This window comes from Oryza glaberrima, chromosome 1 (assembly GCF_000147395.1).
Source record: "Oryza glaberrima chromosome 1, OglaRS2, whole genome shotgun sequence".
In the NCBI taxonomy this organism is placed as follows: Eukaryota; Viridiplantae; Streptophyta; class Magnoliopsida; order Poales; family Poaceae; genus Oryza; species Oryza glaberrima.
Genome location: NC_068326.1, coordinates 20239177 through 20266485, shown reverse-complemented (window position 1 = coordinate 20266485; position 27309 = coordinate 20239177). Strand labels below are relative to the sequence as shown.

General features: G+C 42.4%; 2 protein-coding genes across 2 annotated transcripts; both read right to left on the bottom strand.

The window, feature by feature from the left end:
- Window positions 1–3: 3 nt before the first annotated feature.
- Window positions 4–2434, bottom strand: LOC127776964 (uncharacterized). Its single transcript, XM_052303510.1, has 2 exons — window positions 2196–2434; window positions 4–530 (listed from the first exon to the last, which is right to left on the bottom strand). Exons 1-2 carry the CDS (start codon window positions 2311–2313, stop codon window positions 217–219), a joined length of 432 nt encoding a protein of 143 aa, XP_052159470.1. The 5' UTR covers window positions 2314–2434; the 3' UTR covers window positions 4–216.
- A 5401-nt stretch (window positions 2435–7835) lies between these two features.
- On the bottom strand, window positions 7836–12015 carry LOC127782095 (calcineurin B-like protein 9). Its single transcript, XM_052309163.1, has 9 exons — window positions 11893–12015; window positions 11487–11778; window positions 11276–11358; window positions 10456–10515; window positions 10175–10283; window positions 10036–10088; window positions 9862–9942; window positions 9658–9770; window positions 7836–9475 (listed from the first exon to the last, which is right to left on the bottom strand). Exons 1-9 carry the CDS (start codon window positions 11932–11934, stop codon window positions 9421–9423), a joined length of 888 nt encoding a protein of 295 aa, XP_052165123.1. The 5' UTR covers window positions 11935–12015; the 3' UTR covers window positions 7836–9420.
- Between the last annotated feature and the right edge of the window lie 15294 nt (window positions 12016–27309).

The window sequence follows — 27309 nt, the reverse complement described above, 5'->3', positions numbered from 1 at the left end:
ATCTCCAGGAGCACCAAGCCGCCAATGATGTTAAAATGCTAGAGTTCCTGAAACTGGAGCCACTTGACTCAGTATTTTGGGTAACAAATGATTACTTGACACCATACAAAATGCTACCGTTTCTGCCAACAAACAAGAGACAAGTGTAAAATCCAGAATATGTCCTTCCATGGAACTGCAGGCAAAAGGCCAGCAGGGCAGCCAGTGAAATGCTAATCACAAACGGGGAAGAGACTCTGCCCTGATGAACTCCTTGAGAAGCACCTTCTCTTCGTTGATCTTGTTCTTCTCAGCAGCATTGCGTGGCTTGATCTTCCGCTTCTCTTCCAGCATCCACTTGTAGACCTGGCGCTGTTCGTCTTCGGGTATTGGTGGAAGCACTCTTTTGGGTGGAGGAGTTGGAGTAGGATCTACAGTCTCCGCAGCTGGGGCAGCTGGGGATGACAATGCTGCAACTGCAGCTGCAGCAGCAGCACTCTGAGCGTTCTTCTTTTCCTGGTCTCTCTTGTAGGTCTTTGCAAATACATAAACTGCATGTAAAAGGAACAAACTTACTGTATGAAAATAGCTTTCAGTAAACCAAAATTAGTCAACACACAAGAAATGAACAGTACCATCAATATGTACTATCAGAATTCAGAGGCAAACCTACCTAAGCTTTGAATATTTTCAATATGCGAAGGGCAGGAGTAGTTGCAAAGATATATTGCAAATGGGACAAAGGGCAAATGAACGGTTAGTGCCAATGGTTTTGTGCTCTGTGGCCATTTTACACTCATGGTCATGGATGACCACCACAGTACTTCCCTTTCCTTCTAGCAAAGAAGAAATCCAGCAGATAAATGTAACTTTCTATACACAGGCACACAGCGTCAAGCGAACTGTATATTTACTCCATTCAGTAGAACCCACAATACAAGAAAATCAAGCTAGTTTGAGGCATAGCCCATCCTTCAATAGAAAAGATTCATGAGTATACCGTACTATACATTCTAAACTCTAAAAGGAATGCTACTATGGTCCAGTATGATTCATTGTAATTATACTTTACTAAAATGGAAAAAAACGTAAAATATATATTGAATTTATCTTTGTAACAGCAAAGCCCTCAAATTTCTCATTGACAAATTGAATTCACTCGATATCACCCATTAACTCCCTACTAAATAGTAGAGCAGAGTAGCAGACACTGGCCCACTCGCTTATTTTTTTATCTAGACAATCCAAACTCCACGGCAAGAAATGTAGCTAAAATTTGGATTGCAACCCACAATCCCCAGCCCATCCCCATGGATAGCTCACAGATCGTGGATCCCAAACCAGGCTTCACTGTATTTTTGACCTTGATAAGTCCTGCCAGTGCGAAATATACTCCAATACAAACCATCAGTTTACCATGTAAAATAGAGGTATTTATATTTGGTACCACTTGGTGTCCAAAACTTGCTTCTTTTATCCCTCCTGCAGCAATAAATTCTACTACCTCCGTTTCAGGTTATAAGACTTTCTAGCATTGCCCACATTCATATAGATGTTAATGAATCTAGGCACACATATATATCTAGATTCGTTAACATATATATGAATGTGAGCAATGCTAGAAAGTCTTATAATATGAAACGGAGAAAGTAGCTTTGTCGGTCCCCTATAAGCGAAAAATGATGTTCCCAGCCACAAACCATCCATCATTCCAGAATACTAGGAGCTAACCACCTAGTCCCACAAACATTATTGCATAATACAAAACCAAACACTATAGGAGAACATAAACACTTCTGCTTGTTGCTTCTGATAGTAAATTCGAGGCCCAGGAATAACCAAGCTATGTCAGTTCATCCTACTTACACAATCCTATAACACTAGTATCACAAATGCTCTAATAATAATCTCTATCTGATGGTCCAAAATCCACTCCACGTGTTGGTAAGAATGCACATCATATCTCCAACATAGCACTGGAACCAAACTGAGGTGACCTAGATGAACAATCACTAAGCGCATTTAGCTTGAGACTACAGCTAACCCTACAGTCACACAACCGATCCTAGCCATGCCTAACATCATCCATCCACCCACCAGGCTTTGCGATCCTTCTCGCTCCGGATCCACACAACGAAAGAACCGCATCATCCCTAGGAGTCATGGCTACCACATGGGAGGGAGGGAGATCGATCCAGGCACGGGGGGTCTCTCACCTCCGATGAAGATGTTGGCGGCGAGGAGGAACGGGAAGATGCGGCGCATGAAGACCCCCTTCTTCGCCGACGGCGCCTCCGGCGGCGACGCGGTGTCGGGCTTGCCGGCGTCGGCCATCGCGGCGGGGTGCGGACTGGAAGGTCGCGGTCGACGGGGGGCGGCGCGGCGGCGGCGACGGCGGCGGCGGCTGCTTCTGGGAGCCTGAAATCTTCTCCCCCGCCGCGTTGTTCTAATCGCAGCCGTTCATCACGATCAGATGCACGACTTTCCACGCCGATGGGGAGAGGATGTCTATGGGCCGTGCTGGCCCTGCTTGGGCTGGATATTGGATTTAAAATAAATAAGTTCATTTAAGGTCCCTTATGTCGAGGGTGAGTTTGAAAAACGTCGTTGAAGCACATTATCAGATACAACGCGTCCCTAATCTGGCAAAACCAGGTCGTATGGGTCCTACAGCAGTATTGAGGGGGCAATTTTGGTTGATGTGGTGTTGATATGGCAATAGAAGCAAAAATAATAATAATAAACCCACGTGGGATCCGCATGTTAAACAACATATTCTTCCTTATCCCCTTCTCTCCCCCATCCTTTCTATCGGCTGGGCGGCGAGGTTGCAAGGGGCAGAAGGTGGAGGCTTGGTGCGGCCTAGCGGTTTGAGGTCCCTGAGGGCCGCCCCCATCGACATTCGACCACTGCTATGTGACTCTTCCTATGCACCTCAATGCAAATCAGGAGCTCGATAACGACGAGGTAGGTGGGAAGGCTATGTATGGCTCATGGGGCGAGAAGACCGTGACCATGGACGAGCTGAGCGAGGGGTACCATAAATTTGTCTTGGCGGCCATGACTGTGGTAGAGGTACATGGGCAATCTTGGGGGGAGAGGGTGGCAAGGAGATGACGGCTGCCGAGGAGGCCCAATAGTCAGCTAAGGCATCGACATTGCCTACTTGTCCCACCATCGTGAGGGCCTGCTCGCAGTATGCCTCCCTATCTCCACTGTAGCCGATGTCGGACAACAGAGTCGAGTCACCATCATTCAACCGCCCGATGCATGCCTTCCTGTCATCATCGTTGTTGTGCTCCCAACACTAGCAGCAGAAATCCTTGCCCGATGCCAACCCCGTCGCTTTCATTGCCATCTGTTTCATGTTGGTGACCCCTTTACTCCCTATCTCGCTCTCTCCAGTCTCCCCCTAACTCTCATCGATTGCAGCCAGCGGGAACCACGGGAGTAGCTATGGATTATGTGGCGAGGCTTCCGGTGGGAGCGGCGATGAGGCTGACTGGTGACATGAGTAGGACCTTTAGAATCTGGTGCCAACGATCATGAGCTCAAGAAGGGAGAGGAGAGAGATAAGGGGAGGGGAGACACAACCCAATTCCATGTGGGCCCCATACCTTTTTTATTTTCTTTGTTCTGACTAGGATGCCATGTTAGCTAAAACAGAAATCCATACCACTTTAGGACCTTATTAAATCCGGTTTTATAAGATGGTGATTCAATTTTAGTATTGCGTTTTAGAGATATGATTCAAATTCGACATAAAAATAAGGGACTTATTCCATTTTAAAATCTAACAAGATAACATGAGTGCTAAGTAGTGAAAGTTTGTTTCTTTAAATAGTAAATTTGATAAGACCCCGCTTATTATGATATATGTTACACAAAACTATAAGATTTTTGGGCACGTGACACATAATCTTAATCTTAAGTATTATGGTCCTAAAATTTCATAAAACCATACCATTAATTATTTTGATATAGTCCTATATCAAAATTCAAAAAAGCTTCGCTTACATAGATGCAACATTCATATGATGGATAAAAAACTTATAAATTTGAGAACTTGAAAATGTGGTAGATCAAAGTCAAAACCGAGTGATTTTATGCAATTTAGACCATAATATCTAGAGTTATGTGAAATTTACTCTTAAACTAATTAGTGAACTTTTCTAATTTTAATATTTACACTTTCAATGTGAAACTTTGAATCTGTGAGTTGAGGATTTGGAAATTTCAAACAATAAGTTTGCACCATCGAATAATAAGCTTTCATGTGATCGATATCTAAGCTATTCCTGAAGTTTATTTATCAAATATTTATCTACCGTTTTAATCAAATAAACAATCCGTTTTAATAATTTGCACAAAATCTATTTTACACAGGGTTTAATTGCTAGAAATCAAGAACTGGGTGCCTGGGTTGAGAGGACAAAACAACGAGCCATGGGATAATATTTCTTTTTCCTCCGGCTGTTTTCATGCAAGCTGATCGAGCCGCCAACCATCCATCTCTCTCATTTTTCTACTAGGTCATAGATCCAATGGCATGCATTAATTGGTATAGCTTGTTGAGTTTTCTTTCATTTCTTTTGTTCTTTTTTTAAGAACGGAGATTGATCGCTTGTCACGTTATCCATTTCGAGAGTATCTTTTCAACGTTCCATCATCTCTTCTTGCTTGTTTTATATCAAGAAAAGAGACATGAAACCTGCAGAGTTCTGTTCTCAACTGCTTGGAGGTGATATGTTCGATAACACTTAATACACATCACAGTACGCGTACCAAGGTATAGTTGCGTAAACTTATTGGAGAAGTGATTGTGCACTCCTAGTTCTATCTTATCTTCGGTCTCCACTTTTTCTTTTTGGCCAAAATTCAGGAGAACAGGGTTTTAATACCAAAGTGCCCCTTATTGGCTGTGTATGGAGAGAGGGGGAGAGTGGAGAGGGGAGTGGTGAGCGGCGGCGAACAGCGCGCAGGTAGGCGACGCTAGAGGCCACGTCCTCACCGCTCCTCCAGGGAGCTGAAGAGGGCGGTACCCTCGCACGTCGTCACCTCCCCCTCCTCCCTCCATGGACCCCGTCATCCCCACTGTCGCCTCCTAGCGAGTCCTCTAGCATAGGCAGCGCCGGAGGCGGTGTGCAACATGCGATAAGCGTGCGGGCGGGCCACGCTGGAAGACGCGTCCTCGCCGCTCCTTTGGGGAGCCAAGGAGGGCGGTCCAACCCCCACCCCCGCGTCATCGCCTCCTCCTCCTGTCCCTCCACCTCATCAACTTCACTGTCGTTGCAGACAAATCCTCCTGCCGCGCCCGCTCCCCTCTCTCTCTCTCTCCGCTCAGCTAGCCAGGGCCGTTTTGGTCTTAAAACCCTCCAAAGTGACATTCTAATCAGAAGACAATGTATTAAGTGGTATTTTATTTGGTGTATCCTATTGAGTGGCTTCTCATCGAACCACGCGAATGGAGTAACATATCGTCCGTTTTCTCAAAATTCAAATAAGGCCTTGTTTAGTTGGGGAAAATTTTTGGGTTTGGTTATCACATCGGATATACGGATACATATTTGAAGTATTAAATGTAGTCTAATAACAAAACAAATTACAGATTCCACCAGGAAACCGCGAGACGAATTTATTAAGCCTAATTAATCTGTCATTAGCAATTGTTTACGGTAGCACCATATTGTCGTCAAATCATGGCGCAATTAGGCTTAAAAGATTCGTCTCGCAATTTACACGCAATCTATGTAATTGGGTTTTTTCTACATTTAATACTCTATGTATGTGTCCAAACATTCTACATGACAGTGTAAAAATTTTTATTTTGAGAACTAAACAGGGCCTAAGTAGAAGATGGGGGAATCATGGATAGGGCCATCTATAACGTTTTTTATGCTCTCGTTAATACCGGGACCGTGTATGGAATATTGATTTTTTTTTTCTATGATGCTACTAATTATGTCGTTTCTTTTAAAAAATCACTTCAATTAGCATATCAACTAGTCACTAATCTGTGAACTCGCATCAGCCTTAATTATGTCTACTTCGCCTCTAGATTTTGTTCAAAGTTAAGTGTAAAAATTGTTTAGAATATTAAGGACAAAATATTCCATTTTATTAAAAATGCAGAATAATATGTAGAATCCATCCTAATAAATATCCTCCATTGCAATTTTTAAATTTAATATTTTATGAATAAGTTTCTACTTATATATGTGTTAGAGTCCGAATTTAGTACGATTTCTGATTTAATAATTCTAAAATTTGGAATTAACTAGAAAAGATATCCGTGCGTTGCAACGGGTGAAATCTATTTTAATCTTATTATTGTTATATGGTTTAGTTAAGATAAAATTCATTGTTGGAGTTCGCTTGGATATATATATTTTTAGAAAATCATGAGCTGCAGTAAGCAGTCCGATCGTATTAAATTAGTATGCGAGTTTTTTTAATCAAATTTCTTATATGATTACTTCTGTATTACCAAAAGTGAACGATCTTAAAGACCGACTCAAATACGGATATGTATTTCCAAAAGCAAACGAACTTAAAAACCGACTCATACACGGACGACATACCAAAATACCGGCAAAAACATCTTCAATTTTTATAATAGTAGAGAAGAGATAGATTAAAACCAAAACATAAAATTAAAACCGACTCAAACACGGATGACGAACTACGGAAACATCTTCAATTTTTATAACCGACTCAAACACAGATGACAGACCAAAATACAGGCAAAAACATCTTTAATTTTTATAATAGTAGAGATAAATATCAAGTTTTGCTCGGTTTGAACATGATATGGACCATTCTTTTATAAGTGATGTTTCATCTAAATAAAAGTTAAGTCCACGGTAATTTTTTTAATCAAAGTCATGTTTTGTCTAAAACGAATTCTCAATACAATATACAACCATAATAATATGATCATCTAATAGATGGCTATTTTTTTCTATTTAACACGGGAAAGCTCTCTTAGATTGTGTAATTAATACTGATATAGATCAAGATAAATCGACCTCCGATAAATTTGATGTGTTTTGGACCTAAAAGTGGTCGTCAGCTATTAATGGGGTCCATTCTATGTCCTGGAATTTTGTTATTTACTCCCTTCGTCCATCTCCTAATATAAGGGATTTGACATTTTATTTGTACTGTTTAACCATTCATCTTATTTAAAAAATTTTGGAATTATTATTTATTTTATTTGTGACTTACTTTATTATCCAAAGTACTTTAAATACAGCTTTTCGTTTTTTATATTTGCACAAATTATTTAAATAAAACGAGTGATCAAACGTTAAAAGAAAATAGTGAATATCCCTGGTATTAGGGGACGGAGGTAGTATAATGTAACATTGATGGTAAGGGTTACTCTCAGCAAATTACTAGTGGTTATAACGACTGGACCTGAACCGCCCGGCATGTCGCAATGGCGCAATCTTATCATATACATACTCAACTTTAGGTTGCAGCATGATTGGAATTAAAGAACTAATTACTGGCATGATTGTATTGGGAAATTATTATGGGCCATGGAGATAACATATTCGAGTAGTAGTGTCTTATGATGTGCGATGCTGGCTGTACCTTGCAAGAAACTGGTATATGTCGCTTGCATCACCCAAAGAACAGCAGGCACTACTTAGCTTACTTTATAAAAGTAAAGGCTAATGTTGTCGCCATCAGGTGACTATTGGCTGGTAGGGTTGGAACACTTGGCAGCTTGTCTGTCACTGAGTCGTCACAGTAATCATCCAGCAAGCAAAAAGCATGCGTCTCAGAAAGGTTTATAGCCACAAAATAAACTAATCTGTGTTTGCCCTAATCAGTGTGTTTAGAGAAATGCAACCGTGTGTTTTCTACCATAAGTATTCAGCGTCAATTGTCAATCGATCTTTGAAGTAGCATGGTTGCATGGATGAAGTAGAAAGTTCAGCCAACTACCCTAAAAACTAAAAAGAGCATGATCCAATCACAGTGTATATAACTTGAAGTCCAATAGAGAAGGAGAAACTGGAATGATAATTCCCAAACTGACCGGATAAAAAAACGTTGAATTTCCCCTGAGTCCTACAATCAATCATATATACAGTTGATCACTCCTTTGCTCCTGAATCCTGAACTACCGAGAGGATGTATGTACACGAACTTGATTGTCTGCTAAGCATGTGTTTGGTTTCGGGACTAGGTGGGATGGGATGAAACCATTCCTGATTTTGGGGTTGGGATGATTCCATTTACTTATTTGGTTTGTAGGATGGGACAATCCCAATTTTTTTGTTTGGTTGAAGGGATGAGGTAGAGATGGGATGGGCGCCGTTTGCTATCACCGTCAGCTGTTTGCTATCACTGTGTCGGGCGGGCGAAGGAGCATGCCGGCGGCAAGCAGGCAGAGGATGCGGATCCACCTCCACCGCCCTCCCCACCACTGGATCCGCCGTCGCCGTCGCTGAGCCCCCCGCGGTCGCCGTCGTCCAGCCCCCCGCGGTCACCGAGCCGAGCCCCCAGCGGTCGCCGTCACCGAGCCCCCGTGGCCACCGTCATCGAGCCCCCCGTGGTCGCCGTCATCTAGCCCCCCTGCGGTTGCCGTTGTTGTGCCTCCCGCAGTCGCCGTCGCCGAGCCCCCCGCGGTCGCCTAGCCGAGCCCCCCGTGGTTGCCGTCGCCGAGCACCCGTGGCCGCGGTCGTGGTCGTCGTCGTCGAGCCCCCTGCGGTCGCCGTCATCGAGCCTCCCGCGGTCGCCGTCGCGGAGCCCTCGCGGCCGTCGAGCCAAGCCCCCCGTGGTTGCCGCCGTCATCGAGCCCACCACAGCCGCCATCGCCGAGCCCGCCGCGGCCGCAGTTGCCGTCGACGTCGCCGAGCCCGCCCGCGGTCGCCGTCGACGTCGCCGAGCCCGCCGGTGTCTACCGCTGCTCCTGAGGGCGAGTATGGTGAGCGCGCAGGCTGGCCCCGAGCTCGAGCAGGGCGAGCACACAAGCAAGGCGTCGTCACGCCGTTCGCTCGTCCCAACTGGGACGAGTTCGTCCGCCAGAATTTCCCGGATCGGTTGGTCCCGGATCTGAGAGGAATATTCCTCTCTAGGGACCAACCCATCCCACTCACCCCTCAACCAAACAACCCCAAAAGTGGGTTCGTCCCATCCCATCCCACCCCATCTTTGCAACCAAACGCACCCTAAAAGTTTACCAATTTGCTGTCATAGATGAGCCTCAGTTTGCAGAAAAATTGAGTCTCAAAGCATTGATCTTGATTAACAATCTCGAATTGTTGTTCTTCAGCGAGGGCTCATGATGAATTCTCATATCTGTTTCCTTTCCTGAGAGCTGGCCAAGAAACATGCAGCAAAAAGTTGGCAGGATCAGCAGGCAACCTGTCACCATCATCCGGGGATCTTGCGCGGTTCAACCTTCAAGTGATTCCTAGATTATGTTCAATCTTCAACCGCGGTGTTGAAGACAAAACTAGGGAAAACTGTCGTGATGTCCCTGTAGTATAAGATGGACAAAAAAATAACAAAGTAAATAACGAGGAATTTAATGAAGTCTTGACTGGTATTTTTTCAAACAATTTAGCAGTAGTTTCCAGATGAGATTTCTCTGCACAAGAGTATATATTTGACAGAACTTAATAGTCCAGTTCATAAAGCTCTCAAGCTCATATTTAATACCTTAGATAGGGTAGCGTCATGTTCTTCAATAGATTAGGATGCCGCAATACAAATTCCTTCCATTCTTGTTGGTTTATTTTTCCATCCCTATCGGCATCAGCATCTTCAAATGTCTGAAATATATAAAAAATGTAGCAAAACTTAAATCCATGTAGCAAAAAGGGCATGTTCACATAGGACAGGGCCGAGGAAATGATTGATCACCTTATCAATAATGGCCTCGAGAAGTTCTTCTGACAATTTCATATCAGATTCCGTCAAAATAGCGATAACCATTTGCATAACCTGCAAAACAGACATGCCGTCACTACCAGATTTGTAGTAGAACACAAATAACATACTTGTTGCAAATTAATACAGAGTGCTTGATGAACTAACCTCCTCACGCTCAATAAACCCGGTTTGTCTCAAGTCATACAACCTAAATGCAACTGAAACAATCCAAAGGGAGGCCTTATTGTAAATATACCTCGATACATGAATTTAAGAAGGTAGTGTCTGAAAGAAGTGTACTTACAATTTATCTTGTCTTCTAATGGTGCCAATGGATGGAAGACGCTAAGAGCATGAATAAACTCATCAAACTCTATTACACCATTTTTCTTTTCATCGAATAAATCAAAAACCTGTATAAGAGAGAATTTCTTTCAGTGGTTATACTTATACTCTCTGAAAGTAACATGCCATGGAAATAAACTAACAATTAAAAGGAGATCAATGGAAAACATAGTGCATGAAGTGGTAAATGGTCAAATAAAATTTATAGTACTAAAGGGAGCAAATGAAGTAAACACTCACCCTATCAAGAAAAAGATTCTGGCCGCTTGGAGTCTTAAACAATGCCAGCTGGAGCTCTTCCTAAAGAACAATTCAACATAGGAACTGTTACGTATGACAAATCCAGCATAGAGAGCATTTCAGATTTTGTTTGTCTTTCTCAAGTTTTTATTTACAAAAAAAAACCGTTCACTCCAATAAATCACGATGCTCCTGAAAAGCCAAATTAAATGGTTTCTGTGTTGACTTCGAATGATCGTATTGCAAAGATACTACAGTGTTTTCTTAACGAAAAAACAGCCATGCCATGCCTTCCCCTTACCAATCAGCATTACAGTTGCTCACAAAGTGTACCATGAGAACGAACATGCCAACCAAACAATCTGAGATGCAGGAACTATTCTATGGTCAAATTGCACATGGGAGCCACCCGACATGCAAGCTGTGACAAAGTAAACTAGAGGCAAAAAAATTCTATGGGTTGTGAAACCAAAATACAATAATGCTCCATGGGTGACCCACTAATCCATTGCGTGCAGTGCAACACCTCTGCATCGGTCGATCTAGTGTAACCGAGTTGCAATTTTTTTTACCGGGTCAAATTGCAACATTGCCTTCTTAAAACCGACTACTAAACAATCAATCGATCATTCTTTTCGCCTGACGAACCCAATTTTCAGAGACCAAGAGCAGACATCGAAGTGCAGAGCATAACCTCTCAAAAAACTATTAGTTTATTCGATAATCACCGAGAATTCTCGCCACCAAAGAATGTATCGAAAGAAAGAAATTGTTGTCACATTAACCTAATCCAAGATGACAAATTGACAGGAACACAAACCTTGTGGATGAGTCCGTCGTCGATGATGGAGCAGCTGATCTTCTTGTAGAGCTCGAACAGCGCCTCCACCTCGTTCACGGAGACTTGATCCGATGCAATTGACACCAAACACCGGATCAGATCGGACCACATTGCGAAATTGGACTCGAGAAGAAGAAGGCGATACAAACAATACAATGGGGGGGGGGGGGGGGGTGAAATTAGAAATTACAGCATCTGGATTCGTCGGCGAGGCGGGCGAGCTGGCGGAGGGTGAGGGAGGTGCAGCCGATGCCGACCCTGCCACGCTGCTGGTTTTGATGGTGGTTCCATTTCTTGGCGACGGCGGCGAGGTAGGAGGAAGCGGCGGAGCGGCGGTGGCGGGAGGCGGCGGTGGCGGTGGACGGAGGGAGGAGGTCGGCGAGGCAGTCGGTGAGCGCGAAGAAGACGGCCTCGGCAATGGCGACGAACGGCAGGAACGCCGCGCACAGCCGCTCCCCCACCGTCAGCGAGCTCGCCGACTCCTGCAAATCCAAAATCCAACCAAACAAAAAAAAGAAATCAAACATAGCTCCAAGAAACGGCAGCGCCGGCGAGCGGCGACCGGCGACGAACAGGTAGCTGACCCACCGACCCACCACGTCGTCGTCGGAGAAGCGGAAGCCGTAGCCCGACTCCATGGATGCAAATTCAATCACCCGTGCCGTGCGCTTCTCACCCGCCTCTCCCCATCTCTCCCCATCTCTCTATATACAGAGGAGACAATCTCCCAAAATAAGTTCACTTTTACCTCCATTCGTTTATCCAAAATAAATTTACTTCTTTAAATAGTTATTATTGTACTTATCAAGGTTTATAAAAGTAAGGTAAAAATATAATGAAAATAGGTAATATGAAAAATAGATTCATTAAGATTTGTTAGAGTAGGATACTCTTACACCATCTTCTATTTTCTAACTCTGAATTGTAATTTTCCTGTTTTCTGTTAGCATATTTTTTAAATTGTTAAATGGTTTATATGAAAGTTTCTTAAAAATAAATAAATCAAGTTTATAATAATTAATATTTGATTAGTTATGCACTAATGGATTATCTAGTTTTATATGCGCCGTAAAATCAAACCTCGAACTTCATCCTCTGAAAGCAGGCTTAGTTTCTTTTATTAGTATGTGTTAAATGGATAAAAAATACTACCTCTGTTCCGTTTCAGGTTACAAAACATTTTGATTTTGGTTAAAGTCAAACTGCTTTAAGTTTGATTAAGTTTGTAGAGTAATAATAATAATATTTTTAACCCAAGACAAATTTATTATAAAACTATATTCAATTATTAATTTAATGAAACTAATTTGATATTACAAATATTATACTATATTTATTTATAAATTTAGTTAAATTTAAAATAGTTTGAGAATACTGTGTTGCTGGGTGCGCGCGTTTTGCCGGCTAGCGCTGAAATTCTTTGGCCGGAGGAGGCGAGGCGCTTCGTGCCGGGACCTACCGATGTAATAATAAACTGATGTTTTATCTGATCCGCCATACAGCTCTGGCTCCAAAAGTTTTTACAGCTCGGTATTTTTAACTTTAGAAATTATAGATCATTATTATTAATTTTAGAAATTATGGATCTAGAAATGTGATTACATAGATAAGTAAATTATTTTGATTATATTTTAAATAACTATAATTTAACTTTGGAAAGTCTAAATCTAGCACGAGTGATCTAGAGTTATACCGGACACAGTCTAAGTTTTGGATTAATTTTAGCGGATTTACATCGCCAATTTCGCTGTCCAATTTTCCTCTTGCGATGCTTAACGAAACAAGTATTGTTTTTTTTCCTTAAAATCATCTTTTCTTTAAACTATTTTTGGAATATACTCCCTCCGTCCCAAAAAAAAAAGATAAACCGTGGTTTCCGTGTCCAACGTTTAACCGTCCGTCTTATTTGAAAAAATCATGAAAAAAATTAAAAAGATAAGTCGCGCATAAAGTATTAATCATGTTTTATCATCTAACAACGATGAAAATATTAATTATAAAAAAATTTATATAAGACGGATAGTCAAATGTTAGAACGGAAGTCCAGGTTTGCCTTTTTTTAGGACGGAAGGAGTAAATGTTTCAAATTTTAAAATCTCTTTACTAATAATCCGCACCTGAGCCAGACTAGCCTGAGATTTCAAACCTGCAGCTCGTTGCCTGCTGCTTTGCTTGCTTGGCATCATTGTTGGTAAAAAAATGGTTCGCTTTCAAGTTTTAGATCCGGTTGGCGTGATGACCATGAATTCATCATTCATGATGATCTATCTCAGCTCCGTTCAGTCTCTGTCCCTCAAGTCCTGAACTGCACGGAGGGCGACCCCACGCAGCGCACATCGCGCGATCAGGTTGTGCCTTTGCTTTAGTTCCAAAATTTTTATTCAAACTTTCAACTTTTCTATTAAATCAAAATTTTTCTACACACGTAAACTTTTAACTTTTCCGTCGTATCGTTTCAATTTTAACCAAACTTCCAATTTTAGTGTGAACTAAACATAAACTACTACCCTGTCCCATATTAATGGTCACTTTAACTTTTTTTTCTTGTAGCGTTTGACAATTCGTTATATTTAAAAAATTAGTGCAAATATAAAAAAATAAGTTAAACTTAAAGTACTTTTGATAATAAAATAAATAAAAAAATAAATAATAATTTTAAAATCTTTTGAATAAGACGAATGACCAAACATTACAAATAAAAACTCAAAACGATAAGTAATATGGGACGGAGTTGGTACTTGTCAATAATATTTTCAAGTCTATGGCCCTGTGTTGGACGCTATTTATCCATGACTTATCCGTCCTGGATATATCTCACTTATCCATCAAACCTCTTTTTCCGTATTCCTACTAGTACTACTCGACTGCGGTTCCCATCTCTCCTTCTGTTCGTTCCTTTTCAGCACAATTGCACAAAGATGTTACTAATTCAAAGAAATTTTCAAATAAGAAGTATAAATCCAGACGATTCTTTTATTTGTTTTATTTAAGTTGATTACCACTGTTTATGACATCTTCTATGCCACTGGCCTATTTTCTCTCATATTTTGGAATTAAAATACTCGCTTCGTTTTAAATAACTTTTTATTCTTTGCTTTATTTTAAATCAAACATTTCTTTTTTTCTATCATCAATTTTTATTTTTTACGTAATGGAATATTTCATTATTCAACGAAAACATCCTGCCTCTGCATCGAGGATGCACACAACCAAACAACGAAAAAGCAAAAGAAAGTTTTTTTTTTTTAAAAAAAACATAGGCAACATGAATATATCATGTTGTCTTCTGACATTTTGCTATATTACAATAATGAAGAGAAGACTAGAGTTTAGGCTATACTCCAAAACAACGCATACAAGAAGTAATCATCGTTTGTCCATCGATGTCATCTGAGCCGATCTAAAATATTAATGCTGGATTTTCATCAGTATAAGATGATACCTTCAACAAGAAGTCAACAAACAAATATCGGTGTTGTTGAATTCAAATAACCTAATATTAGGGCCTTCACCCCAGAGATCAACACCAAGAAAATTCCAAGCATCCTTCCATCATTGAAGAGAGCTCACCGCCAACTTATACGACCGATGATTGTCGCTCACCACAAAAAAAAAAAAAAAAAAAAAAAAAAAAAAAAAAAAAAAAAAAAAAAAGCTGCACATGTTCGGGTCACCCCTATATTGTAACTCCTAGATCAGTTATATTAAGGCAGTGTTTAGATCTAGGGGTGTAAAGCTTTGGTGTGCCATATTGAGTATTATATAGGGTATTCATACCCTAATAAAAAAACTAATTACAGACCGTCAGTAAACCGCGAGACAAATTTATTAAGCCTAATTAATTCATCATTAGCAAATATTTACTGTAGTACCACATTGTTAAATCATAGAGTAATTAGGCTTAAAAGATCCGTCTCACAAATTAGTCGTAATCTGTGTAATTAGTTATTTTTTTAATCTATATTTAATACTTTAGGGCTTAAAAGTTTTTTTTTGTGCGTATACTTTATTTCCTTCACATACCCTACATCCTAGATCATTGGAACTCAATAACCTGCATCATTTATTAAAAGTTGGCTAGGGGTTGTGCCATGTCACCCCTAAAACGCTAAGAATTGGATCTTTCCTACAGAGGTCTCATAGCTTAATTTTCACCCTGGATTGGTAAGCAAAATTCCCTGGCGTACTGTCGTTCTTTGTGTAACCGGGGAGAGATGGCCTTTATCAACACCATAAGTCTACTGCAGGTAAGAAAGCAAATGAAGGAAGACATGCTCTAGATATTCTAGGGATCGAGTGAGTGTTTAACATTTTCTTTTTCTTGGAGGATTTGTAGTTTCTCCTTAGAAAAACAATCAGTCGGCATTGTCTACTGTTTTTGGTAGGTGGAAAAGCTGATGAGTTTACAGTTACACAGTAGTAGTACTAATAAGATCTTAATCCAGATCTTTTGTGAATACGTACGGCTCCACAAGAGAGATAAACAATCCCAAATAATGAATGGCACCACTAGTTTTTTTTTTTAAAAAGAAAATAATGAATCATGAATGTCACCACTTGCGCGTCATTCATTTATGAAACTCACATCGATTTGTGATAGATCTGAGTTTCTGACAACGACTGAAGTCATCCTGCTTGCATTGCAAAACTTTCTACAAAAGCATTGGTGTAAAACTAAAGAAACTCCTTAAGCATATGGACTAAGTATAAGATGGATGATGATTAAAAATTTGAAGCTCCTAAGGAAGATACCTAAAAGACTAGAATTGCTCCTACTTTCTTCATTGACCACACAAGATATGGGGGGTTGCTAGTTGGCGCGCGCGCCAGCTGCTCCCGGCCCAAGGCCCATCAGCCGTTTTTTTTTTCGCGATTTGTTTTTTCTTTTTCTTTTACGATTTTTTTCGGTTTTTTTTCTGATTACTTTTTTTAATCTTTAGTACACTTATTTTTAAAAAAATGTTTTGAGTTGAAAGTTTTTAAATCTTAACCTAAAAATTTTTAAATCTGATTTGAAAGTATTCAAATCTCGAGTTAAAAGTTTTCGAATCCGAGTTAAAAGTTTTCGAATCTCGAGTCGAAAGTTTTCAAATCTCGAGTCGAAAGTTTTCAAATCTCGAGTTGAAAGTTTTTAAATCTGAGTCGAAAGTTTTCATATTTTTTTCAAATCTTAACTTAAAAATTTTCAAATATGTACTTGAAAGTTTTTAAATCTCGAGTTGAAAGTTTTCAAATCTCAAGTTGAAAGTTTTCGAATCTGAGTTGAAAGTTTTTGAATCCCGAGTTGAAAATTTTTAAATCTGAGTTGAAAGTTTTCAAATATGAGTTGAAAGTTTTCAAGTCGAAGTTAAAGTTTTCGAGTCGGAGTTGAAAGCTTTCAAGTCGGAGTTGAAAGTTTACACATATATGAAAAAATTCGGAAAAAAAACTAACCGTGTCTTGCTGCCTATTGGGCCGTGTGGGCCAGCGCGGCGCGCACGCGCCAATTAGGATCCCTGCAAGATATGATGCGTATGTAGAAATCGAACAGGATATGCAAAAGGTGACTCAGATATCAACCTACTCCTGTTATACGCACAAAATCATTAAGAAAGTCACATCATTTAGAATTGTGATTAGAGGATAGGGTTCATGCACTAGTAGTAGGAGTATTACGGGAGACGAAACCTTTGAGATCCTAGTACATTCTTACTCCGGCAGTCCGATGTGACTGTGAGAACCTATTCGTCAGAGAAAACACATGATTTTTAATGAAGCGACACTGCTCAAATATTGGAAGGAGATTATTCTACTAATTACTACCTATTTAATTATGTCAATAAATTAAATATTTTTAAAAGTAAACTATAAATAACTTAGAATAAGTGGTCTAATAATTTTGTAAACGTATTTTTTGATACTGGAACAAATAATGCACCGTAATAATCCGATGAAGTACATGAAAAGAATATCATCTCTGTCATAGAGGATAGAAGAGTGTACTACGAGCATCTCAGAGGCATCTAGAGTTTTGCCCACTACTAAAAAAACCTTCGTACGTGCTGGCCTTATAGGTGCCGGTTCATTTAAAACCGACACCTATAGATCTTTTCTGTTCGGACGATGTAAAAATAAAGAACCGACACCTTTACGAAGTATAGGTATCGGTTTTTTTATACCAGCACCTACAATATATTATAGGTGCCGTTAATTAAAAGCCGATACCTATAATATATTATAGGTACCGGTTCTGTAAAAAACCGGCACCTATACCAAATCGAGCCGCGAGGCGAGCCGATCGACCTGGCGTCGCTATCCTCCTATCCACGAACGTGTCGCTCACTGCCTCAATCCTTATCCTTATCCGCGTTTTCCTACTCCACCGCGCCCTCTCCCTCGCCCCCCTGGGCTCTTCGCCTCTTCCGCCGCTCCCTCCCCTCCGGCCCCCTGCTCCGCCGCGCCCTACCCTCCCCCTCCCCTCTGGCGGTCTAGCCCCCTTCCCGCTCTCCTCCTCCTCCGATCCGCCACCCTCTCCTCCCCCTCCCCCTCCGCGACCCTCCCCCAGCCGGCGAGCAGCGTCGGCCGCGACGGCCGGCCTCCCGCGGGACTTCAGCACGGAGATGGATGGGTGCGGCGACCTCGGCATGAAGAGGGACCCAGCGGCCCGCGGCCCGCGGCGACCTCGCGCGGAGAGGGACCTGGCGGTTGGCGGCGACCTCGTGCAGATAGGGACCTCGGCGGTGACCTCGCGTGGAGATGGACCCCGACGGTGACCTTCGTGGATTGACGAGTGAGTTTGTGCATCTTGCTTGTGTTCTTCATCTGTGATGGCTGGCCTGGGATCTATTGTTGTTTGTTGATAATTTGTGATGGAAATTACTGTTGTTCATATCTGTGATTGGTGATGGATTGGATTAGAGATGGCTTGAATTGGGATTATTAATGTTCATCTGCTTGATTTGTGATCTGTGAAAGCATGCTTGAATGGGGGATTATTGAGAGATATTTAACCATTTGTCACATTTAGATGTGGTAATTAACTTTTTGTCACTGTGTCCATATGTCATAGACACATGTGGGTCCACATGTCATAGACACATGTGGACCCACCTGTCATAGTCATTGAGATAGGGTTGGCAAATAGTTATTTGCTAAATAGTTAAAAACCCCGATTATTGATGCGCATCGGCTCGGCTCCATGGTTGGAGCATGGAGCCGGCTTCTTTTTTTTTTTTAAATCCGAGAGAGCACAAAGTGTCGGTTCTATGACGTCATTGGTGCCGGCTGGGAAACCAGTACTATTGCCTGGGGGGGGGGGGTGTTTGCACTAGTGGCCATACATTAACGCCGTGTTTAGTCTCAAAATATTTCATCAAACTTTTAACTTTTTCATCACATTAAAACTTTTCTACACACATAAACTTTTAACTTTTCCATTACATCGTTTCAATTTCAATCAAACTTCTAATTTTACCGTGAACTAAACACAGCCTAATTCAGCTACAAAAGTAGGGCCAATTTAGAGTACGGGTTTCCTAGTTTGCAATAGTACGTAAATCAAACAGCTTGGGGGTTAAACTTTTGCTTTTCAAAATTCAAATAGCGCTCAACTCTCTCCATCCCATTTTAAATGCAACCATAAGTTTTCGTGTCTAACTTTGACCGTCTGTCTTATTTGAAATTTTTTTATAATTAGTATTTTTATTGTTATCAGATGATAAAACATGAATGGTACTTTACTCGTGACTTATGTTTTTAATTTTTTTTAAAAAAATTTAAATAAGATGGATGGTCAAACTTAGGTGCGGAAAACCATAGCTACACTTAGGTTGGGTTCTTTCCTCCATTTTCTCAACCCATCTCTCTCGTTTTCCGCGCGCACGCTTTTCAAACTGCTAAACGGTGTGATTTATACGAAAACTTTCTATATAAAAGTTGTTTTAAAAAATCATATTAATCTATTTTTTAAAAAAATAGTTAATACTTAATTAATCATGCAATAAAATAAACTTTGTTTTGCGTGTCGGGAGGAGAGGTTCCCCGAACACAGCCTTAAAATGGGATGGAGGGAATATCATGATGAGGTTCCTGAACCCAGCAAGATGTGGACCGTTTCTTGTAACCTGCGAATCTGATTGATGAAACGGATGAAGATGAAGATTATCAAGTTGACGCACGTAAAATGAAAAAAAAAATCATTGGCACAAGATTAATTAAGTTTTAATTATTATAAACTTAACACATGAATATTTTTGGTATTTTAAAACAACTTTTATATCGAAAGTTTTCACACTGGATTCATCGTTTAATAGTTTGAAAAGCGTGCTAACGAAAACCGAGGTAAAATCTAAAACTGTCGACATTAGGAACATGCAAATCTATCGTCACTAGTAGGTTACAGGGTTTAAAAAACCGGCACGGTTATCGCGGATCATTCTTACTGCTGGGATAAGTTAAAAGATAAAACTGTGGTAACTCTATTAAATCCTAATAAATTTTAAAAATAATTTAAATTTTTGATAAATTTTGTATGGTTTGTCATGGTTACCGCATGGTAACTGTGCTTGTCGCCAGGTACGGTAACCCCAATGCTGACAATAAGCGAAACCCTAGTAGGTTACACTTGTTACGCCTATAGTGATATGCAATGATCATGGAAACGATTCTACACTCTTAAGGATACTTCTCGTTATTTTCTCGTTATTTGTATGGCACTTAAATAGTTATAGTTTTATTTCAAAAATCAACGAGACATATTAATACCCCACCAACATACAATAGCAAATTTAACTTCTGCAATTTTTTAAAATAAATTTGATTGTGAATATTAGTTATAATTTAATTTGTTCCTTTTTATACTTTATAGAAGTTAAATTTTAACTTGTATGTTTGAGGATTGATCATGATATATCACATATTAATCTACCTTCTCAAATGTTTTTAAATTCTTTTATAATTGTTTTTTTCCCATTTAAGAGGGAAAGAAAATTTTTCGTATTTAAATAACTTTCAAATAACGAGGGATGTCTTAGGGGGTGTCCACTCTCTCATGATCAATGGCAAAGGTACAAAGTACAATCATGTTAGGTTAGGGTGCAGGTATGAGCCCTGTCAGGTTACAGGAGATGCAGTACGAAGTGGCAATGTTGTTCAACAGAAACATCGTACAGCCTACCTTGTAGAATGAGGCAGATTGATCAGCTGATTTTTTTATATTAGTACAATTGGACGCACTCAGGGTGTGTTTAGTACACGTCAAAATTAAAATTTTGATTGAAATTGGAACGATGTAACGGAAAAGTTGGAAGTTGGAAGTTTGTGTGTAGGAAAGTTTTGATGTGATGGAAAAGTTGGAAGTTCGAAGAAAAAGTTGGGAACTAAACCAGACCTCAGTGTAAAAGCACATCACACGTCAACTATCATACCCCTCTATCGCAAAAAAGAGTCTAATCATAGCTACTCCTCCGTAAAAAAAAAAACCTAATCCTAGCTATGAACCTGGATATATACGTATCTAGATTCGTAGCTAGGGTTTATCTTTTTTGGAACGGAGTAGTACGAATCTAGACACATGTCTAGAGTAGTAGCTAGAGTTTATTTTTCATAGAGTAGTACAGTCCATACTGTAAAAAAAAGCTTCCTTTTTATGATTGCGTTGCTGGTAGATGATCAGCATCATAAGTTTGTACTCCATCCGTCCTAGTATATAACAATTTTTAGTCCTAAAGATTTGTCCTAAAATATAACAACTTCTCCACCAACATTCTCTTCCCAACCAATTACACCATTCACTTTTCCCACCTACCTCCACTATTCAACTAATCACAACCATCCATCATTCACTTTTACCTATTTTCTTAATAACCATGTCCAACTCTAAAAATGTTTATATTCTAGAATGGAGGTACTAATAGCTAATACTGCAGATTCTAGAACCGGATGATGCGTTTTGCAGCCTGTACTGGCCCCGTTTCTTTTGAGGGGGTTAGGAAACATTCCTTTGGTCCGTGAAACGGAACTGTGAATTACCATAGCTGTTGGGTTCGGAAGGGCCTATTAATGTCGGTTTCGACACCAGCACTAATTAGTACAAGCTGACACCTAAGAGGTATTATAGGTACTGGTTCTTTTAAAGAACCGGCAAATAATGGATGCCCTCGCAAGCCTATATGTATCGGTTATTAACACCAACCGACACCTACGTAGGAGTAGTATAATACATGTCGGTTCTAAGTTTATAGCCGGCACCTATAATCTTGTAGAAAAAAAAGCTAGTTCACAGATTATCCATTCACAATATATGTAATTCATCTCCAAACATCAATTCACAAATTCACATCATCCCACATCCAAAAATTTCCAAACATACACACATAAATGCAATTCATCTCCACATTCAAGTTATCGTACATCAATTCCATCTCCGCATGATTCCATTAGAAGAAAAAATGGTTCTTACCAGCATGGTGTTTCTCAGTTCACTCTGCTCAAACTTCAGTAAGCCTCAGTTGCTCAAATCCTCGTTCACCCTAGAAAAAAAGGAAGAACAGTTTACTTGTAATCTACTTATGGTGAAAACAAAAATACAGGTAAGCCTCAGTTCACCCTAGAAAAAAGGAAGAACAGTTTACTAGCTTGTTAACAAACTGCAGGTTTTAAAGGGTACATTATGCCCACTAATTATAAGTCTGCGTATCCTTGGTTGTTGAACGGCTATCTAAAATGTCACTATGGCAACCAGCCTCAATGAAACCCACGAGCCCAATAGGAGCTTTTGAAATGTTGTATAAGCCATCTGACGAGATGATATGATTGGAGATGAATCCACATAGTTGTTCAGCAAGGCCAAAGCAAGAATGTGGTAGCAATTTACTTGTTGGGAGCTTTAATTTTTGCAAATGGAAGGATTGAAGATGTGAAAACGTATTGTGTGTTTAGAAACTTGGATTTACATCTTAAGAGCATGGCGAACATCGGCATCCATAATGTTCCAGTTGTTGTCATCCATGAAAATCTACATAAATTTCATTAGGTAGAATCCACATGTACTCATGCCCGGATCCTGGCATAAGCAATAAGGGTGGGCCCAAACCTGAAATGTATTTGCACACGGAGCGTGTCAAATACACTTATTCTTATACCTCACAAGTGCCTTATTGAGAGTGTCAATGACGTATTGGAACTTGGCTTGCGGGGTCCTCAGTCCATCGAAGACAACTATCTTGGAATCCATCGTTTAAATGGATCGCAAGAAGGATCCAGTGGGGCCTACATACAAGGAGAGAGAGAGAGAGAGAGCAATCAACATCTTAAAGTAAAAATGGGAAGTGCAATGATATATGTGTCGACGGGGGATACCCGCAGACCAGATATATAGGGTATTAGGGTCTGTTGATACGAGGATCTACGTAAGACGACATCAGGCAGAAAAAAGACAAGAATTATACTGGTTCAGGCCCCTTGATGGGTAATAGCTCTAATCCAGTTGGTATGAGATTATATGATGGAAACCATAGATTACAAAGGGAATAGCAGAACTCGATGATACCGACAAGATTGTAGTCGAGTTGGTTCGACTAGGTCTCCCGGCGACTTGGCTCCTGCGCGCTCCGCAGGCTGTGGTGGTTGTGTTGGCAGTAAGATTCAATGCCTTAGGTCCTGCCCAGGGGGTCCCTTATATACCGCGGGTCAGTTGATCTCCAAGTAGGACTCGAAGACATCGGACCCCTCACGATATGGCTAAAACCCAATCTTGTCCGAGTAGAACTCCTTCCATCTATAGATACCATCCCTATCACGTGATAGATTTCCTTAATGTATACGGAAACTGTCCATATACGCGTGGGTATACCGTATCAGTATACAGTATACATCCAAGGATAGAGGGTATACCTTATCCGTAACCCTGACAGTAGCCCCCGACTTCTATTTAAATGAACTCATGTTATCGATCGCGACTTCTGATGTCGGAATTGTTGCCGTTCTCATCTGGTCGATCCTGGTGTAAAAATCGTAAAGACAAAGAGCCATTGACAACACCGCATGAAGTTCAACGGTCATGAGTGAATTTAAATTGAAGTCTGAAAAACTACCATGCGCAACGGACCCAGAATTTTCCGGCGGCAATCTCTCTCCTTTCCTTGGAATACGCACCGTCGGTAGTGCGCTTATTTAAGGGAATTTTGGAGATTCACTTGAAGTCTGCTTGCCAGAAAACTCTCCTGCCTTCTAGCGCTCTTCGTCTTCTCCGCTCACCGCAAAAACCATAACTCACTTCCTTAGTCCTATTCTCCGGCGATCCTCCGGCGACGATGGACCTCGAGAAGTCTTCCTCAAACACCGTGTCCATGAAGAAGCTGCAGGACGATGGTGCCCTCCCCGGTCGCGGGACCATGCAGAGGGAGGCTGGAGGTATAGAACCTGAACCCACCTTGGGCCGCATGGTTGTAGTTGAAGATTACGTTTCTTGCGGTTTTCTGCCTCCACCTTCCGAGTTTCTTCTTCTTGTCTTGAATTTCTACGGCCTTTCTTTACTCCACTTGAACCCCAAATCCATCGCCTTTCTGAGCATCTTTTCTCATCTTTGCGAGGCCTACATTGGGGTAGAGCCTTTTCTTGATCTCTTCCGTTTTTATTACGAGCTGCGTTGGATGGAATCCAACAGGGTATCTGGATGCGTCGGATTCCGACTTCGGGATGGCCTGAAGTCGCGTTACATCCCCTTCCAGTGCCCTTCTTCTCGCAGCAAGTGGACGACGAGATGGTTCTATATCTAGATAGAGAACTCGGCCCCGTCCTTGTTATTCCTGAGGACCAGCCAGAAAAGATCCCAGAGTGGACTGCTAAACCCGCCCTGGCTCCCTCCCTCCAATCCTTTATCGACATCATCGATGACCTCTGAGAACGGGGGTTGTCGGGATATGAAGTCGCTGCCGACTTCATAGGTCGGTGGATTCAGCCGCTACAGGCCCGCACCCATCCGGCCTTCGATTACTCAGGGCCAAATGACGTGACCCGGGTCTCTCCTCGGGGTATTTATCCTCGCATTTCCAATTTTGTTTTAAGTGCATATGTTTTTCCTGACTTATCGAGTTCTCGTTCTCGATTTACAGGTCTGGACAGTGACACTGTGCAGCGCCGCGTCGGCCAGATAATGATCAGTGGACCCTCGGAGGTGGGTAACATCCCTGTCCCACTCTGCGACAAGGGCTCAGCCGAACGCGCTGCCGCGATTAACGTGAGTGTACTCGATGATTCCTTTTCATCTTTCTTCTCGAGATCGCGTCGTGACTTCACGTTGTGTAGGCTCTCCCTCTGACGGACGTCGTCGGACCACTCGTGGATCACCAGGCGGTGACGTCGCTGAAGGAGGGCGCCGCCAAGGAAGCATTAGACGCTGCAATGTTCCGAAGAGGGGAAGAAAGTTCTCCTGTGTGCTCGGGACCCACCGGAAGGCGACGGACTCGGCGGTAAGCTTCTCTTTCGTCCTAGAGTACGTAGTCAGAACGACTTAACCTCACATCATATCATCCTACTTAGGACTCGGGTGCGTCTCCACCGCCTCCGTGAAGGCAGAGGTTGGTGATGATCGGTGAGAAGTAAGTAAATGTCTTTGAGGATTTTTCGTTCTCAAAGTCTTGATCACCTATCCTCATAGAGAAGAGAAAAATCTTCGCAGGATGGCGTGGGCGAAAGATGCGCACAGTGGGGCTGATGCTGCTTCCAGTGTGTCCCCTGTGGCGACCTCGACGGGAGCCGTGGTCGCTACCAAGGACCAGGAGGCGGCACCACGTAGTCCTATCGCTAGCCTCGTGACCGCCCGGCCTCTGTCCGCCGATGCCCTCACTTGGGGGGAGCTCCAGGCTGAGATGGAGCGCATCCTCCAAGCGGGCGCCCACGGCGTAGGCCGCGAGATCAAAGAAGCCCGGGCGGCGGCGGCGTCGGCAAACCAGCGCGCCGATCAGCTGGCGCGTGATCTGGCGGAGGCCCGCGAGGACCTCCAAAAGATGAAGGAGCTGGTAGCTAGCAACGAGACGCAGCGGCGCAGGCTCGAGCACCAGATGTCGGAGCTCAAGGACCATCTGACAGACATCCGGGGATCGTTGCGGACATCGTTCACTGGCCTGCACCAACTTGCCGAATGTGGCGTCGTGATTTCAATCCCGGCGCACCCTGACGAGTGGTCGTTGACGTCATTGCTCACCAAGTTGGCTAAGGCGATGGAGGCGATCCCCTTCCGCCACGCGGCTAGGATCAGCGAGGAGACGTCCAACGGTATCTACACCGGGGCGTGCCATGTCCTTGCGTGCATAAGGCTGGCGCATCCCGACTTGAACCTCAAAGAGGCGTTGGATCGGGGAGCCACCGATAATGCGCGCAAGGGTACGATGGAGGAAGTCGGCGACTTGGGGGAGTATGTCCTCCCCCTTTTTGAAGAGTAGGGTTTTTACTTTCCCTTGTACTCCTTAATCTTCATGTTGTAAAACTTTCTGTGGGTCGACACTGTTTTTATTTAAACAACCGTTTCCCTTGTTTTCTCAGCGCGTGATTCCGAGTACCTTCTTTATTGTAGATATGTTTATGTCGAGGATGTCCAGCAGCGCGGGCAGCCCGATACGCCGGTAGTTGTTCTGGCGCTCACGCTTGAGCCGCACGTGCCGGAGGTCGAAGTCGATCAGGTTCCGTCCGCGGGGGCGAACATGGCGATGACTTCTTTAGGTTTGTGTCTTGATTTCTTTCGCTCCTCGTATTTGGATTGACTTAATTAGCTGTGTTCTCGAAAGAGAGGAGTAGCTTGACTTAGTCCTTTCCGTGTTGGGCAGATTTCGAGAACACGTTGGCTGACCGAGATTGTCGAATGCAGTATTGGAAGACGAAATTCGAGGTGGCTGAACTCGAAAGAGCCGTTGTGGAAGCGAAGAAGGACCAGGGCATAGAAGCTCTCCGAGGTCACGAGGTGTGGTTCAACTCGTACCTCAAGAGTGGCTGCACAGCCATGGCGGGAGTTTGTAGGGAGTTCCGAGTTCCCCGTGAAGATCCCGAGGAGTCCGCTGCTGGTTACATCTCATGGATAAAGGGGGCCTGTGCCCAACTCGATGGGATTGGCAAGCGCATCAACGAGGCCCTGAAGCAGGAGTGCCGTCGAGCGAGCCGCTACGCGCGGAGGACACGTGCTAGCCTGCATCCGAGATCACCGCCCGCAGCTGAACCTCGAGTTCCTTCGTGAAGGGTTCTCTCATTCTCGGAGGACGCCTAGGAAATCGACGGTCTTGCGCAGTCGATGGCGCCACTTGCCGAGAAGGTCTTCTACTCCATGGATTGGCGTTGGCCATATTGGTAGTTTTTATTTCTCTAGGTATGTTGTGTACGAGTGTTTTCTCACTTTGCGACCTCGATCAGTCACTTGAGCCATACACTCTCCCTAAACCCCAGCCTTGTCGTCAGAGAATCGTTCTGGGAGGATAAGGCTCTTGGACCCTTGACCTACCTTGGTTGAAAAAGCGCTGACCCTAGCCCCCAGCCGTGAAGTTGGAAAAGTCAATTTCCGATTACATGGCTTGGTTAATACGCACGGTGAGAACTGAGAACTCTTACATGACCAGATCTTACCTGGTCGTTTGTCTCTGCATAACCTGACAAGGCCTTATCTGCTCTGGGCGTCCCCAACCGAAGTTCCCTTAGGTTCCTCAGAGGCCTTGCCAGGACGGCGTAAAGGGACAAAAGGATAGGTTTCAACTCTAGGTGTCGTCGTGGTAAGGGATCATTGGAAAGGAATACTTTGGCAATATTCTTTACCTGAAATCAACTTTATTGAAATCGTAAGATATCTTACAAATATGGATACTATTGATTTATACATAAAATTTACGTAATTGATTAATGTTCCAAGAATTTGCTAACTCGCGGCCATCGCCGTCTGCAATCTTGAATGCGCCCGGCCACAAGACTTGCGTGATCGTGTATGGTCCTTCCCATTTGGGTGAGAGCTTGTTGCGCCCTGCTTGGCTTTGAACCCGTCGGAGGACGTAATCGCC

Bases quoted from the DNA above. Each gene is read 5' to 3' on its own strand.
- LOC127776964 (XM_052303510.1), bottom strand. From the start codon at position 2,313: ATGGCCGACGCCGGCAAGCCCGACACCGCGTCGCCGCCGGAGGCGCCG. The intron at 531-2,195 runs GTGAGAGACCCC...TTTTACATGCAG, and splicing joins CGCCAACATCTTCATCGGAG to TTTATGTATTTGCAAAGACC.
- LOC127782095 (XM_052309163.1), bottom strand. From the start codon at position 11,934: ATGGAGTCGGGCTACGGCTTCCGCTTCTCCGACGACGACGTG. The intron at 11,779-11,892 runs GTGGGTCGGTGG...TTGGATTTGCAG, and splicing joins GCTTCTCCGACGACGACGTG to GAGTCGGCGAGCTCGCTGAC. The intron at 9,476-9,657 runs GTATTAAATATG...CTTATACTACAG, and splicing joins ATGACGCTACCCTATCTAAG to GGACATCACGACAGTTTTCC.